The sequence below is a fragment of the Fusarium falciforme genome, chromosome 8 (assembly GCF_026873545.1).
Source record: "Fusarium falciforme chromosome 8, complete sequence".
Taxonomy (NCBI): domain Eukaryota; kingdom Fungi; phylum Ascomycota; class Sordariomycetes; order Hypocreales; family Nectriaceae; genus Fusarium; species Fusarium falciforme.
The window spans coordinates 403,545-418,393 of NC_070551.1; the positions used below are offsets into that span (position 1 = coordinate 403,545).

Below are 14,849 nucleotides of genomic sequence, written 5' to 3' on the forward strand. Positions count from 1 at the left end.
TCAACAAATCCCGCAGTGAGAACAACAACAATGTCCAAGTTGGAGGAAGCCCTTGCGGCTCGTCTGAAGGCGAGAGAAGAGAAATCTCAGCTTCGTCGGTTGACTACATTTCCAGCAGATAATGTCGACTTTTCTTCAAATGCCTACCTTTCTCTTTCTCTAGTCCCAGAGATCAGATCCGCCTATCATTCCCTTCTTGAGAAGCATGCATCTCCCCCTCCTTTGTTGGGGTCGGGCGGCTCACGATTGTTGGACGGCAATTCGACATTGGCAGAATCTTTGGAGCGAGACATTGCAGCGTTTCACAACGCCCAGGCTGGACTCTTGTTCAATTCGGGATTTGATGCCAATGTGGGGCTTGTGAGTTGCCTGCCGCAGCCAGGGAATATTATTGTTTACGATGAGCTCATTCATGCGAGTGCTCATGATGGGATGAAGTTGAGCCGGGCGGGAAAGAAGATCCCGTTCAAGCACAATTGTGTTGAAGGAGAGGGAGGTTTGGATGAGGTTCTCAAGGGATTGGCAGATGAGTCTGTGTTTATCCTTGTTGAAGGTGTCTACAGCATGGACGGAGATGTTGCACCGCTTCAAGACATTGTTGCTTGCGTCAAACGACGTCTGAACAATGGATACATCATTGTTGATGAGGCACACTCGACTGGTCTGTATGGAAAGCAGGGAAGAGGTCTTGTGTGCGAGCTGGGCCTGGAAAAAGAAATCTTTGCTCGATTGCACACTTTCGGCAAGGCAATGAGTTCATTTGGAGGTAAGTTGCTTTGCCATTGACAGTTTGGTTCTAACAGTTTAGCCATCGTCCTTTGCTCTCCTACGACGCGAGAATATCTCATCAACTACGCCCGAACCCTCATCTACACAACAGCAATGCCATTCCCCTGTCTCGCCAGCATCGGATTGTCGTATCAGTTTCTTGCAAGTGGCAAAGCAGATGCTCTTTTGAAGCATTTGTGGCAACTCGTCAACCACACGCATAAGCTTTTGCAGTCTTCGACTCTTGGTGTCAACAGAGATGCACCCAAGTCTCCAATTATTCCAGTATTCACGTCGCAACCACGAAGCTTGGCCCAGTTCTGCCAGGAGAGAGGATACACAGTTCGTCCAATTGTGGCGCCAACAGTTCCAAAGGGTAGCGAGAGGATTCGAATCTGCATCCACGCTGGGAATACCATGAAGCAGGTTGAGGGTTTGGTCAAGACGATAAAAGACTGGGAGCAGAATTTGGAGGGGAAAGCTCGTTTATAGGCCCCAGAGAAGCCTGTATACAACGGTTGTCGTGTTACCAGCTTGTTCCCTCATTTGTATTCTATGAACCACTATCGTCCTTTCCCGTTGCTTGACTATAGTCCCAAAATAGACAGTCAACGGCTCAGGCACAGCCTCATTCTACAATTACCGGTGAAGCGTTGAACAAATTACGGCTGTATTGCTTGACACCATCTTATCTGCACTGTTCAGCTTTTGACAAGGGTCTACCCGTTCATCTCTCTCCATTTCTGCCACAACAGAAATACCAAGCTTGTGGCGTTCGTGTTAACTTTTGACCTATTACAGGTCCTGATCGTCTTTGTCATGGCGAATAACAGCTCGAGTTTGAGTAGAGGCGCACAAGATGCAACTCGGATGCATGCACATCGCCCCCATCTCAGAGCCTGATTCTTAAAAGTAGGGTCTCCCGCCTCCCCGTTCTGTTCATCAACCATGCTTGTTCCCTTCTTTTTCTTACTTGGGCTCGCAGCAGGACAAGATTTTGCCATTACTGCTGCACCTACGTTTCTTTTCAAGCGACAACAGCGCATCACTGATTGCGATGGAACGGATCATGCTCTGTGGACCTGCCCGAACGGGGAGTGCTACTGGGGCGATGATGGTTTTGTAGGATGCTGCTCAGTGTAAGTCAATATCTTCTTGGTCGACTAAACTAACTCGGCACAGATCTAGTTGCGCTCCTCGGACCCGATGCATCGAGTATGACGATCTCGAAGACGATATATGCGATCACAACACTGGAGGATGCGTTGTTTGGTAAGAGAGATGGCCGTCTTTGGACGTGGCTGACTCTTTAGCTCCAAATCCGAATCCCCATTATGCGTTTTCCTTACGAATCTCGCCATGAAGGAGTACGGCTATTACTGTGATACTTTACGCCGAACCGGGTCCAGCTCGTTCGAGTACGACCTGCCGAGCGGGGCGGTCATCCGTACAATCAAGGACACCCAGGAGCCACCATTGACAACTCAAGATGCGGAGACTGACTCTGACGATACGGATACCACTGACGACTTTACCATCAAAGGCGATACTGAATCTGAGACCGGGACTGGGACTGACACTGGAGCTACTGCTACCGACGCAGATGATGCTACTTCATCAAGGGGTACCATCGATCCAACTGCTACAGATACAGCTGTAGCAGATGAAAGTGAGCTCACTGAGACAAAGGGCAAGCTTAGGTCAGCCATTGCAGCAGCTGCAGCCCTTGGAGCTATCGTCGGAACCCTCATCATCCTGGCCATTGCATTCATCTGGTACAGGAAGCGTACTAAACGTCAAGAACATGCACAACCGACAAGCCAGCCTATGGTACACTCTCAGCCGTCTTCTGTACCTGGGTACTCGCATCAGTACTATGAAACCGTCTCAAACCCACCTAGTGCATCAGTGTCGCCGCCGAATACATCGTTTGGTGGATCTGCTGCAGCACCTAGTCCAACTTCGAGGGCAGATGAGCAGATGCCTCACATCCCAGAGCTTGGGCGTTATCGTTACTAGCGAATGTCTGTAGGGGATGTCAGTGGGCGGTCGGTTGATGCCATGGTGGCGAAGGAGACAAGAGAATAATACACGATCCGATGGTTTTCAGGGGTTGAAATAATGGCAAGCTTGTGAGATAGTGCTAAATCAATACATGCAAATACACGCACTTGGGAGACAGAGAAACACGCCATTTTCCGCCATCACCAAGTTTATCTATTCGCTCACTTAGCCCCCCAAGGGCTGGGCAAACAACACAATCACCAAGCCTAGATGAGTTAGCTAGCCAAGCGTGGTAAAAGATGGTAGGTAAATATATCTTACCTCTTATTGTATGTTATAGCCTGGAAAGAAAGGAGGTAATGGCCTTAAAAAGAATAAGATAAGTAATATATAATTTAAAGTTACCTATCAGGATAGCCCTGCTTTCTACTGGGAGAAGCCCTATAACTCCCTCTTATTAATTATATATTCAAAACCATACCTGAGTTACTATCTGTTTCCGGGGGAAGGTCCGCACACATCTGACGATAAGAAAAGCATACCTGACATCTTAGACCTTTCTCCAGTTCCTCCTTTTTGAACTTTCTCCTTGTTAGGAAGAATGCCCTTTTTCTCTCGTACTCGTCTTTCCAGGCTTGCCCACGAGGGACCAAATCCCACCAATCCAAGAGTTTCCATTGCGCATCAGTAAGTTGCAACCACACATAAAGATCCTGGCGGCCATCTGACTTGAAGTCCCTCGGTGTATCCAAGGTCGAGATGCCCAATTCTTCGTGTGGAGAGTTGTGTTGGAAGAGGCTTGGCCATAATCGCTTCCTGAGCCCTTGTGATTTTTCGAGCGGCTGAAGATCCTCCGTCTGTATCTCCGACCTCATTTTCCTCTCTGCGTTCATCTTGGCCTCAAGTCCGAAGGTCTGGCAGGGCTTTGGCCACCATGACCATTGTTCTGGATACACGGAAATGGTGGCTTCCAGCCGGGAGCTCACCCAGCAGGTGCGCGAGAAGCCGTCATCTGCCTTACGAGAGCTTCTCAAAGATGCCCAGATCTTGGAATCATCGCATCCAAACTTGTAGCAGGTGAGAATCGTAGCCGTGATGATCAGTACAACAGTAATGATCTGAGTATGAAGAGCCGCAGATCCGATAGTTAGAATGTGGACGGCGAAAGCCAGCCAGCCAATCCAACGGGTAAACGCGTACAGTCGAGGATTTGGAATGTCAGGATTCCGTGTAAAGACACCTCCCATCAGGTAGGCCGGTGCTCGGACGGTGACGGCTTTGGAATCATCTAGAATGACGATGGCTTCTGAAAGTTGGTCTGCGTCAGGTTTCCTTTTGGCCATGGCAGCGTTAATTCGACCATTGATGCCAGCACAGTTTTGCTGTACCAGGATATACCTGACGACGACCGACACAATCATGGAGATGACACTGGTTAGACCGAACCAGTCTCCCGAAAGGATAGTCAAGACGGTTATCATGATGTTGAGAGCCAAGCCAACTGTCAAGGATGGGATCCAGAACTTGGTGGCGCGAGATGGACGCTGGTGCACCTTCCATGTCACAATACTGCGCGTCTGCTCAAAGTCCTGAGCCTTCATCCACCGTGAGAACCACCCGGCAAGTTCGGTTGTCATGATTCCCGCGGTGATGTTGTGCATCTTGAACCCGGGTTGTTTACCGGTGAAGCGATCACCGGCAATCACGAAAGCGCCCAGGAGTGGCAAGAATTCGATCCATGAGCTCTGGACCAAGCGACCTACACTCGCGTTGACTTCTTCCGCGCCTAGGAAGGTCACCAATCCGAGGGCATCGAACTCAAGCTTATTGGATTCTGCCCAAGAGGTGACCCTGGAGAGGGATTCCTTCCAGGGGTACATGGCGAAGTGAAGCTTCAAATGCTGATGGACGAGTGGATGTACCTCGCCTACCATGGAGGCCTGTCCTAGAGCGAGTTTGATCAGCTAACAAAGGTAAGGCTGCCTGTTGTTAAATAACGAAGTGCGTGTTTTAATGCGAACGAGACCAACTGCGGCTCTATGGGCTGACGGTGGAGAGTTGAAAATGCCCTCTTTGGTCAATCCTGCAGGAAGCCCTCAGGGCTATGTTATCGCTTGGTGCAGAGACATGTTTTGTGGGAAAATTGTAATTGTAACTCTGGCTCAGCCCAGGCGCCAAAGCTCTGCAGTGACATGGCATCTTGCGGTTGGTGGACGCTCATGCAGATGCGTCAAGACAAAAGCGTCGAGCTGAAAGGCAACCCTGCTTCCTTAAAAACTGTGCTAGTGGTGACTTTCCGACAGGTGTCTTGCAGAGGAATACATAATAGGCTGCATCGCACTCGGCATGTCTAGTCATAGAGCTGACGGGGAACCAACCGGTGACGAGCATTTAAGGCAGCTGGGTCCCCAGAAATGACTGAGTACCTGGTCGCATTCCTCCCTCTGCAGACGCGAGGTCCCACCGCTTGACATGTCGACATTTGTAGCCGATTGGCCAGAGGCTGTTGCGTTCTTCACAAACTCGGACAGCCCTGTCACCGCCGAGACCTTTTTCTGCATCTCCGACACCCAAGTCATCGAGCTCATTGGAGAGGGCTTCTCTGGGGAGCTAGCCCGCCTCACGAGAGCCTACTCGATTCGAGACCAGGCTTTCACAGTACCTACTACGCCATCGCCTTCGAGGATACTATACCAAGCAGAATACGACGAGGTGAATCGAACGATAGTCGCCGTGCTTGCCCTTCGTTGGATATACAACAATGATTACGCCAGTTTTGTGGGAGCTCAACCAGAGGCCATTCGGCTAACAAGAGCCTCGTTTGACTGGGTTCGGGGACGTCTCGCAGACGCCCTGTCAGAACCAACGGATCTCCACACACTCATCACGCTAGTGCTTATCAACGACCTCGGCAAGGATGCACAGCTGGCCACTGACTACCTCAGCCGCACAGGCAAGGACATCTCGACCCTGAACCACGACGCCATCCTGCTTCGGGCAGCCGAGGCGGGGATGGTGCCCTGCCTGGAGAAGATATCCTCACAACAGCGCAAACAGATCATGGCTTCGCTTGAGGTGGGGTCCGAGTTCAACTTTGGCCAGTTTGCCCAGGCAGAAGATGCTCCAGCGTGCATAGCTAGATTGCAGCAGACTGAGACTGACAAGCACGTATTCGACTTGCACTTTGCGGAGCAATTGCTCGATGTCTCTGGAGCTGCGGGGCACATGGACTGGACATGCGCGAAGAAGCTCATCGAACCCATCCTGGACGCCTACCGCAACGTCTACGGCGTGGCGCTGCAAGTGTTGGCAGGCCAGCTCGAGCCCCAGGCTGCCCGGGATGTCATCCTCGTGCGTCGCGCGCGAAAGCTCGAGGCCAAGGGATTCCGGCAATTGAGCACACAGGAACCCAGCGAGCGGGCACTGATGAGGTTACTGTGTCTAGGCGGCGTTATTGACCTGGAGACGGCTGAGCTGTATGGCGAAGTCTGGGACAGCTTCGTTTCCCACGAGAGATATGGCGCAGGGAGCCTCATTCACGCACTCAACCTTGGTGGCTCAGAGGCAGAGCCAGCAGTGCAACCAACCTACATGCCAGCGTTGCTCGCCCAGGCGCTGGCAGGGGAGGGGCCTGGTGGTGGGCGGTCCAAGACCACGGTTGAGCGGCGGATGGCATTGGAGAGCGCGATGCGGTATCTGGACCGCGTAATGAGTGTGGACCCCGGGGGCTTGACAGGCCTCAGTGGCAAAGCAATAGTAGTGGAGCGGAATGTGGTAGACGTGGTCAAGGGTGTAATGCAGAGCCGCCAGTTCCGGGATGACCCCTCGGTGTTGGATGCGGTAGATGTGCCTGACGCTGTGGTTGTGCTGTAAGGCTGCGGGACGGGTCGGCACGAGCGGGGTTACTAGATGTTAACCTTGAAGGAATCTTAAATTAATGTATCTAAATATTCTTGTCTCTTTATATTGCTTCGGTTAGTGTCGTATTTGCATGAAACGACTCATTTTACCCTGCACCGACCCGCAGTCACCAGCGATGGAGTCCGGCAATGCAGCCCGTGACCATATCGATGAAATCAGGCAGGACAGAAGCCCAGGGCCCAACAAGCGAAACGTCGAAGATCTGGAGAACGCGCTGAACCTGTAAGGCCCTGCTCAAGCTGTCGATATCATAACGAAACTGTCACCGACACATACTCAGGCTCTCTGTGGAATTGTATACCAGCGACACCCACTTTTTACTCGAACTTCTCCAGAATGCCGACGACAATCAGTACGAGGCCTCAAAGCCAACCTTCTCCCTAACTCTCACAGACGACGCCCTTATCACCCACTGCAACGAAACAGGCTTCACTAAACGCAATGTCGAGGCCATTTGCAGAATCGGAAAAACCTCCAAGGTCAAGTCCTCGGCTGGTCGAGGGTACATCGGCGAGAAGGGCATCGGCTTCAAGTCAGTTTTCAAGGTTGCCAGCACCGTCTGGATTTCTTCCTGCGAGTACTCGTTCAAGTTTGAAAAGGAACATCCTCTCGGTATGATCACTCCGATTTGGGAGCAACTGCCCGAGGATCAGCTCTCCAAAGATGCACCAGAGGGTGGCACGTCGATGCGACTTCAACTGTCACATGACTGTGACAGAAGACGACTACGGGAAGAGATGACCTCTTTCGACCCCAACATCCTCATCTTCCTCAGGACACTGGAGCAAATCACACTGACCGTCACCGACTCGAATGGATATTCAAAGAGAGTGCTACGTCGAGTGAGAGAGCCAAACGCCATCAAAATCTTGGAAAACGACAAGGAGATTTTCCATTATGCCACATTCACACACACCGTTCCAATCATGCCTTATGAGCCGAAACGTGAGGGCATCACCCAGTCCGAGATCTTATTGGCATTCCCAGTACAGGACACCCCAAGTCTACCCCCAGCACATCAAGTCTACGCTTTTCTCCCAATCCGTAACTATGGCTTCAATGTAAGAACACGATACTCCGTAGCTACGGCATGTACTGACAAATGATTCAGTTTCTGATTCAGGCAGACTTTTTGCTCACACCCAATCGCGAAGACCTGAATAGCTCGTCTTGGAACAAGACCTTGCGCGATTCGATCCCAAAGGCCTTTGTTGCGGCAGTGAATCATCTCAAGGGGACAAGTCTTCGCTATTCATGGCCACGGTACATTCCCTCATCCCTTCAAGGCCCATTTTCAAAGACTTCTCAGCAGATCGAAAAAAGGCTCAAGAACAGTCATGTGTTGGAATCCGAACATGCATATGGTGGCTTCAAACAGCCATCCTCACTGACTTTTGTTCCCGACTTGTTCACTTTTGAAGACCCCGAGGACGGAATGAAAAAAGCCTTGACTCTCAACGAATGGACTCGATCAAAGTATCTGTCTCAGAAATACTCTCATGATGATGTCCAGCATCTGAAGCGTATAGGCCTGCTCGAGTTAGACTTCCCGACGTTTGTGGAAGACCTGAAAATGCACCTTGACCGGCGAAAAGACGAGGAGAAATACCAGCCAAAGATATGGCATTCTCGATTGGCCGAGATTTTTATCCAGCAGCCCATCGTGTCTCGGTATCCGGCGTCGGTCTTTGACCTGCGGATCATACCGTTGCGTGGAGGACAGTGGATTTCGGCCAACGAAGCCAAGGGCATGCTTTTTTTCCCGTCTCAAGACACAATCGAACTGGACTTGGGGGACACGTCGATCATGGAGATAAACCCGGATGCTTTGGAATCTGAAGCACGGACTGAGCTATTTCGGAGGCTAGGAGCCAAGCAGTTCAACGACCAAGAAATCTGCCAAGCCATCTTTCAACTACACGAGTCCTTATCATCCACAAGCCACCTTTCGGTCGAGAGCCTTGTTTCTCATATCCTCTTTCTCTTTCACCATTCGTGGCAAATCCCGAACACTACTGTGATGTGGGTCGTAACGCAGATGGGACAACGGGTCCGAGCCTGCCAGGTATACACGCTTCTGTTGGAAGTGGGTGACGAGGTTCTTCCAGCTCTACATCGGAGTTATGTCGACAATGTTGATTTGAAAGACCGAGAAAGATTGGACCGCTGGTTTACGGATGGACTCGGTATTCGGCGTGTTCCTCCTCTTGTAGAAGGCTCCACCAACAGATTTTTGCTTTCCAGGGATATGAGTCTCGTAAGAGACAAGTGGGCTTCAGCCGACTTCTTGAAGCTACTGCGAGACAACATGGAAGAGTACTCAGAATGGTTGGAGATGGGCTCAAACAAGTCCAGGGAGTGGATCAACTCCAGCGAAAAGCTGAAGGCATGCCTGGCGAAAACCAAGGTGCAATGCCGTGGCGAGCGCCCCTATGCCCGCCTGAATGAAACCATTCTTCTACCAGCTGGGCAGGGAAAGTGGTCGAAGCTGGAGGCTCACTTCCCCGTCCTCGATGTCCCGGAGCCAGAGAGCTCGTCCTGGTCGTTTCTGCGGCATTTTGGTGTTCGTGACGGAACTAACCTAGAACTCTACCTGGAAATTCTGAAAACTGCCCGAGACGACAAACGGTCGGGGGACTACACATGGGTGTATGAGTCAATACAGGATATCTGGTCACAAAACGATAGAGCTATCGGGTGTGTACTTCCGCAGTTTTGGCAGTAGATCAGGCACTAATTCAGTTCTTACAGGCAAGCCTTCTCAAGACAATCCATCATCTTCATCCCGGAAACTAAATTCACCGAGCCGCAGTGGGTTACTGCTGATGAATGCGTCTGGGCCGGCCCCGAGCTCCTCAGACGGATTCCAGTCTTGAATAGGGTGTATGGATCCTGTGAAGCACTCTTCAAGGGGTTCCTAGGGGTGAAAGGGACGACTACAGAGATTCTAATCGCCGAGGCGAAAAAGATTCGGGATGACGACAACATTGGGTATATTGCCGCTCTGTTCTCGGTCATTGATGCATATGCTCGCCGCGACGAGGAGAGTCAACAGCTAAAACAGCGGTCGAAACATCAGAAACAGCGGCCGAAACAGCTAGCTAAGATGATAGCATCTCTTCAAGACTACCCGATCTTCCCCATTGAGCTCGAGCGTTACAAGGAGGGGGCCCAAGGACGTCACATGCTTCGTTCGTGGACCTCGAAGACTTGGTTCATCGCGGACCGCCCTCACCTCCGCGAGTCCTTGGCAGATGCGGTTCTGCTGCTTGCCTTTGACATAGGTCAGTTCGATCGTATGGAATGGATTCGACATCTGCCGGGCATCGAGGAGCGGCTGCTGTCCAAGGTGGCCTTTTGCCGACCCATGCCTGGACTGCACGCTGTACAAAACGATGCTTACACGAAACTATTCCGGACCAGGTCCAAGTTCATTTCATGGTGCGTAATAACCATTTTCTTTAAGAACCAGCAGTTGAACTGACACTTCATGCCTCCATATCAGGCTGATACCTCGCTCCTGGCCCGAGAGAGATAACAAAGTGAAGCAGCTGAAGTCTGCGGTAGTATTTTGTGCTGATAGGCTGGAGGTGACGTGGGTTGTGAGGGATGGCTCTTACGAATATTACAGTAAGCCTGCCCCTAGCAGGGCTCTGGCGATTCAGGGTGACGATGGCATTCATATCTACATGAATTCCCAAGACGTCATGTCAAGTTCCATACCCCCAGAGGTTGCAGAGTCGCTGTCGGCGGACTGTGGCATTCCAGACAAAGCAATGACTACACTAGTGGTCTTGACCTACAAGGAAGAAACAATCGAGGCCGAGCTGGCACGCCGGGGAGTATACAAGCCATTCGAGGATGATCCTTACGCCGATTTTGGTGAGAACCATACCTATCATGACAAACTTTGCTTCAGCAACTAACGTGCTGTGGTAGGCGAAGACGAGGATGGCGAGGACGAGCAGTGCAAAGAAGGATCGGCGCGAAATACCTCGGTCGAGAAGCCCAAGGTCCAACCGGAGAAGAGGCCGAACCATCCAAATGAGCATCCCAAACTCCGTACTGCAAAGGGGCCTCTGAAGGAGGTAAAGGTCAATGTGTTGGTGCCCTCACCAGCAGACTCAGGTTCAACGGCAGAAGCCGTTGACGAGATGCCATCCCAGGCACGACGCCACGGAAAGAACAAGAATCGCGACTCTGAGCTAAATAACATGTCAGAAGGTCCATCCAAGCCTCGGGAACGAAAGAGTACGTCTCTTGGCGCTCAGATGGAGCCTCCAGTAGGAAAGGAGAAGTCGTGGGCGATCTTGGCATCTCTCAAAAAGAGCATCGGGTACAATATCGACTATGGTTCCCAACATATGACGGAGCAGCATCTGTCTCCCGCCGATACAATCACACGTTCGATGGCCTCGCTTGGTCAGAAAACCGATGCAGCTCGCTCTTCGCGAGCCCTAGCTTACTCGACTTCTGTGGGCAGAATCCCACATCCGCCCAGTTCAAGCGTGCCACCAGCCAAGACGCTCAGCGAAGTTGTAGAATCCTTCTCCCAACCAGCCAATACTGTCAAGATCGAGGACCTCGCCCAGCTGCCTTATGTCCATGGAATGGACAACAAGTTCAGCCTCACGGGTCAAGCCAACATGATCTTCGTTCCCAACCCCCAGGATCTACCCCAGCTCAGCTCGACAGCAAGATCGAACCCAAATGGCTTCACAGTTCTTCCAGCATGTTTGCAGCTCGCCAAGGATGGAGACCGAACAATCTTTATAGCCCGGAACAACCTAGGGACCGACGATCATGAGTTGGCCTTTCTTGGACAAGCACTTGTACGGCTTTACTAGAACAGTGATGATTGTTCCGCTAATGTTGACTGGTTTAGGTTTCAAACAGGTTAAAAGAGCTCCTTGGAGACCGCTACATCGAAGAGAAACACTGGACGAGCCCTATGCGTTGTCGTTTAACCCAGGGCCCATTCAACTTCGAACCAAAGCGTGCCACATTTACTATCACCAGCGATGATGGAGCCAATTTCACAGAGTTCTTAGTTCGTAACTTATACAACGAAGCCATGAAATGGAGAGAGGGGTGCCCGAACTATCACATTGAGGTTCACGCTACGGCTGGCAGCCCAGGATCCCCGTTGGTTATGAGGACGTCGACGATGGAAATGGTTCGTATCTTTCCTACCATGCTGTCTACTCTGACTCAGTACTATAGGCTCGCAAGTACCGTCTAGGACAAACCTCTGCTTTGCCAGATAATGTCTTTATCCTCATTTGCATTTTCAACTCGCAGGCGGAGCCCGAACTACGGCTCTTTGTCGACCCGTGGGCACTCTACGCGGCCGGGGAGCTGGAGCTGGAGGCCAAGGCCGACTATGCGAATTACCATCACGTTATCATCAACCGTAGGAGTGGCATTAGGGACCCCGAATGGACTGGCGCGCCGAGACGCAAGCAAGGATATGCTCAATTGGTTTGGGACTTTTTCCAGAGAGACGGTCCTTCTCGTAGCCTGCCACCACCGGCCGAGTCGTATGTCTGGGAACCATTGAGATTCTCGACAAACACAAGACTGCTTTGTCTTAAGCCGGGCAATGACATTGACGAACTCCGCGGTGAGCTCAAGGAGATTTCCCTAGACCCCAACGTTGGCGTCGAGTATTTCGCCATCTCGTACGCTTGGGGTAGCAGCCTCAAGCAATTCTCCTTACAGACCCCCCAGGGACGCATACCGCTAACTGCCTCTCTATATCTCGGGTTAAAGCGCCTGCGGCGGAAGCATGACGAGATCTGGTTATGGGCGGATGCGATATGCATCAACCAAGACGACAGAGAAGGCGACGACGAGAAGGCGCGCCAGATTCGCCTGATGACCAACATCTTCCAGTCAGCCGCCCGTGTCTACATCTGGCTGGGGGAAGAGGAAGATGAGAGCGACATAGCAATCCAGTTCTTGGAGAGGATTACACCGATAGCCTCGGCAGAGATGGACGGTCAGGACCCGAAACACCTCCCTAACATTGACTTCCCGAAAGTAGAGGACCCAACATGGAGCATCCTAACCAAGCTTCTCGAGCGCAAGTGGTTTCGGCGAGTATGGGTCGCCCAGGAGCTCGTTCTTGCTCAGGAGGCCATTGTGGTGTGCGGTTCCCACCAGATGCCCTGGGATACGTTCCACGCTGCAGTAGAGCTATGCTTTGCAGTCGTCGAAAGCGAGGGGTTTGGCTTTCTTCTGCCTCGGCAGACCAAGGTCGCTGCCGTTCTACACCTGGGAGCATTCCGCCGGTACTACTATAGCGACCGTGTCGGCCAAGACCGTGCCCCGCGTGACGAGCTGCTAACGCTTCTTGAGCGCTTCCAGATGGCAGAAGCTACTCGCCAGCGTGACAAACTGTTTGCTCTGCTGAGTCTGGCCAAGGATGGCAAAGACTACACCCCAGACTACAAGAAGCCCCTAGAACACATCATCTCCCACTTTGCGGGTGTGCTTGTCGAGAGAGGCAGAACAATGGACTTGCTGTATCGGGCAAGGGGTTATTCGGAGCAATTCGCCCAGTTTCCCTCCTGGATCCCCAACTGGATGTCCAGTCCGTTCCCAGACACCATTTCCAGGTGGCCTAGCAGAACCGGCGGCAAGAACTTTGCGGCTGCCACTTCGGTAAACTCGGACACACCGAAGCCGCGGGTTAATGGATCAGCCCTCCACATCCATGGTTACAAGCTGGATTCGATCAAAAAGCTCGGGCAGTGCCGTTCAAACACCAACGAGATCAGATCCTACCTCAACGAGATCTTCAGCACCGTTGACGAGGTGTACTGGGAATTGGCAGAGGATGAAAGGAGAAAGATCAAGTGTCAGCTACCTATCGGCAACGCCAGCAAGGCATCCAGGGACAATTGGCACAAGGGAGATCGTCATGCATCATTCTTGGCCCTGATGGATTACCTCAAGCGTCACAAGGAGCTTGACAAGGCCGAATCCCACAAGCTCCTGAGTCTGCGGAGACCAGACATTCCTACCGTGTCGGACGCGCAGCTTCGCCAGTTGCAGCCTTATATGTTTACAGTTTTGGATTTCGCAGAGCTCTTTTCGTCGGCCGTCGTCGCTGTTACCAACAAGAAGCGGTTGGTGGGAATCGTTCCCGCCACGGCCCAAGAGGGAGATTTAGTCGTCATGTTTGGTGGGAGTGAGGTCCCTTTTCTGATCCGCAAGGGTCTTGAACCTTTTCAGTTTTACTTTGTCGGTGAATGTTATTTTCATGGTGTCATGTACAGGGAGCATGGCATAGGCTCACAAATCAAAGAATTCCAGGTGTGTTAGCTATGGCGTTGGCAGTGGCTAGATAGTCTTTGATCCCTTCCAATTCTTGTTACAAATGTGGGATTTCCTGACTCTCTAGTGATAATCTCGGGTCCGCATGCTGCATCAGTTTCCAGCTTTAGTTGTGTTACGACTGTGTTATTTCCGTTGGGTTACTCAGAAACTCACCCCCCTTTCTTCGAGCCCTTGACCAAGCATCGGTTTCCAGCGGAGCTCCGGTGGCAAAATGCCACGGATTTAAATTCCGACCCCGCAGTCTAAACCTCAATGGTTGAAGCCACATAGGCTAACCTGCCATGTGATAATATTACTGCCACGCCAATACGGCAAACAGAGATTATTTAAGTCGCTTCGAGAATACGAGTTTACTTGTTTTCACTCCATCTCAGACTTGAAGTACAACGTAAATACTAAAGCACAACATGCCTTGGCAAAAAATTGATCATCAGTTCACCCATCCTGAGTTGGATTACAACTCTGACCCCAACTTCCAACCTTGTATCAAAGTCTCCGTCTTTTTCAGAAAAATCGATTCAATCGACTACGATACTTTTTTCGGCCACTGGCAGACTGTGCATGCTGATTTGGCTGTGGCCACGCTTGCATTTCGGAACCACATCGTTCGATATGCACATGTGACGATCGTGTATATTCCCAAGGGATAAACCGGTCGTGCTAGGTTTATATTGGCAGATAGACTAGTCGCGCTATGCTTGAACAAGGGGGTATTACGTCTGGTAATATGCTCAAAGGTATTAAGTGTAACCAAGTTGTATTGATAGCTGAGGCAGCTACTACATAAGAAAGTGTAATAAATGTATTCTATA

At 51.3% G+C, this 14,849-nt stretch overlaps 4 protein-coding genes across 4 annotated transcripts; all 4 read left to right on the top strand.

Moving 5' to 3' along the window:
- Positions 1–21: 21 nt before the first annotated feature.
- On the top strand, positions 22–1,260 carry NCS54_00994000 (Aminotran-1-2 domain-containing protein; the record flags this gene model as incomplete). Its single annotated transcript, XM_053155266.1, has 2 exons — positions 22–766; positions 809–1,260. The coding sequence occupies exons 1-2, from the start codon at positions 31–33 to the stop codon at positions 1,258–1,260; spliced, it is 1,188 nt and encodes a 395-aa protein (XP_053011241.1). The 5' UTR covers positions 22–30.
- A 456-nt stretch (positions 1,261–1,716) lies between these two features.
- Positions 1,717–2,787, top strand: NCS54_00994100 (Hypothetical protein; the record flags this gene model as incomplete). Its single annotated transcript, XM_053155267.1, has 3 exons — positions 1,717–1,907; positions 1,951–2,040; positions 2,082–2,787. 3 exons carry the CDS (start codon positions 1,717–1,719, stop codon positions 2,785–2,787), a joined length of 987 nt encoding a protein of 328 aa, XP_053011242.1.
- A 2,457-nt stretch (positions 2,788–5,244) lies between these two features.
- NCS54_00994200 (Hypothetical protein) lies at positions 5,245–6,645 on the top strand (the record flags this gene model as incomplete). Its single annotated transcript, XM_053155268.1, has 1 exon — positions 5,245–6,645. The coding sequence occupies one exon, from the start codon at positions 5,245–5,247 to the stop codon at positions 6,643–6,645; it is 1,401 nt and encodes a 466-aa protein (XP_053011243.1).
- Positions 6,646–6,808: 163 nt separating this feature from the next.
- NCS54_00994300 (HET domain-containing protein) lies at positions 6,809–14,022 on the top strand (the record flags this gene model as incomplete). The annotated part of the gene is made up of 8 exons (XM_053155269.1): positions 6,809–6,915; positions 6,974–7,754; positions 7,805–9,390; positions 9,445–10,134; positions 10,199–10,575; positions 10,633–11,525; positions 11,579–11,869; positions 11,917–14,022. The coding sequence occupies 8 exons, from the start codon at positions 6,809–6,811 to the stop codon at positions 14,020–14,022; spliced, it is 6,831 nt and encodes a 2,276-aa protein (XP_053011244.1).
- Positions 14,023–14,849: the final 827 nt, after the last annotated feature.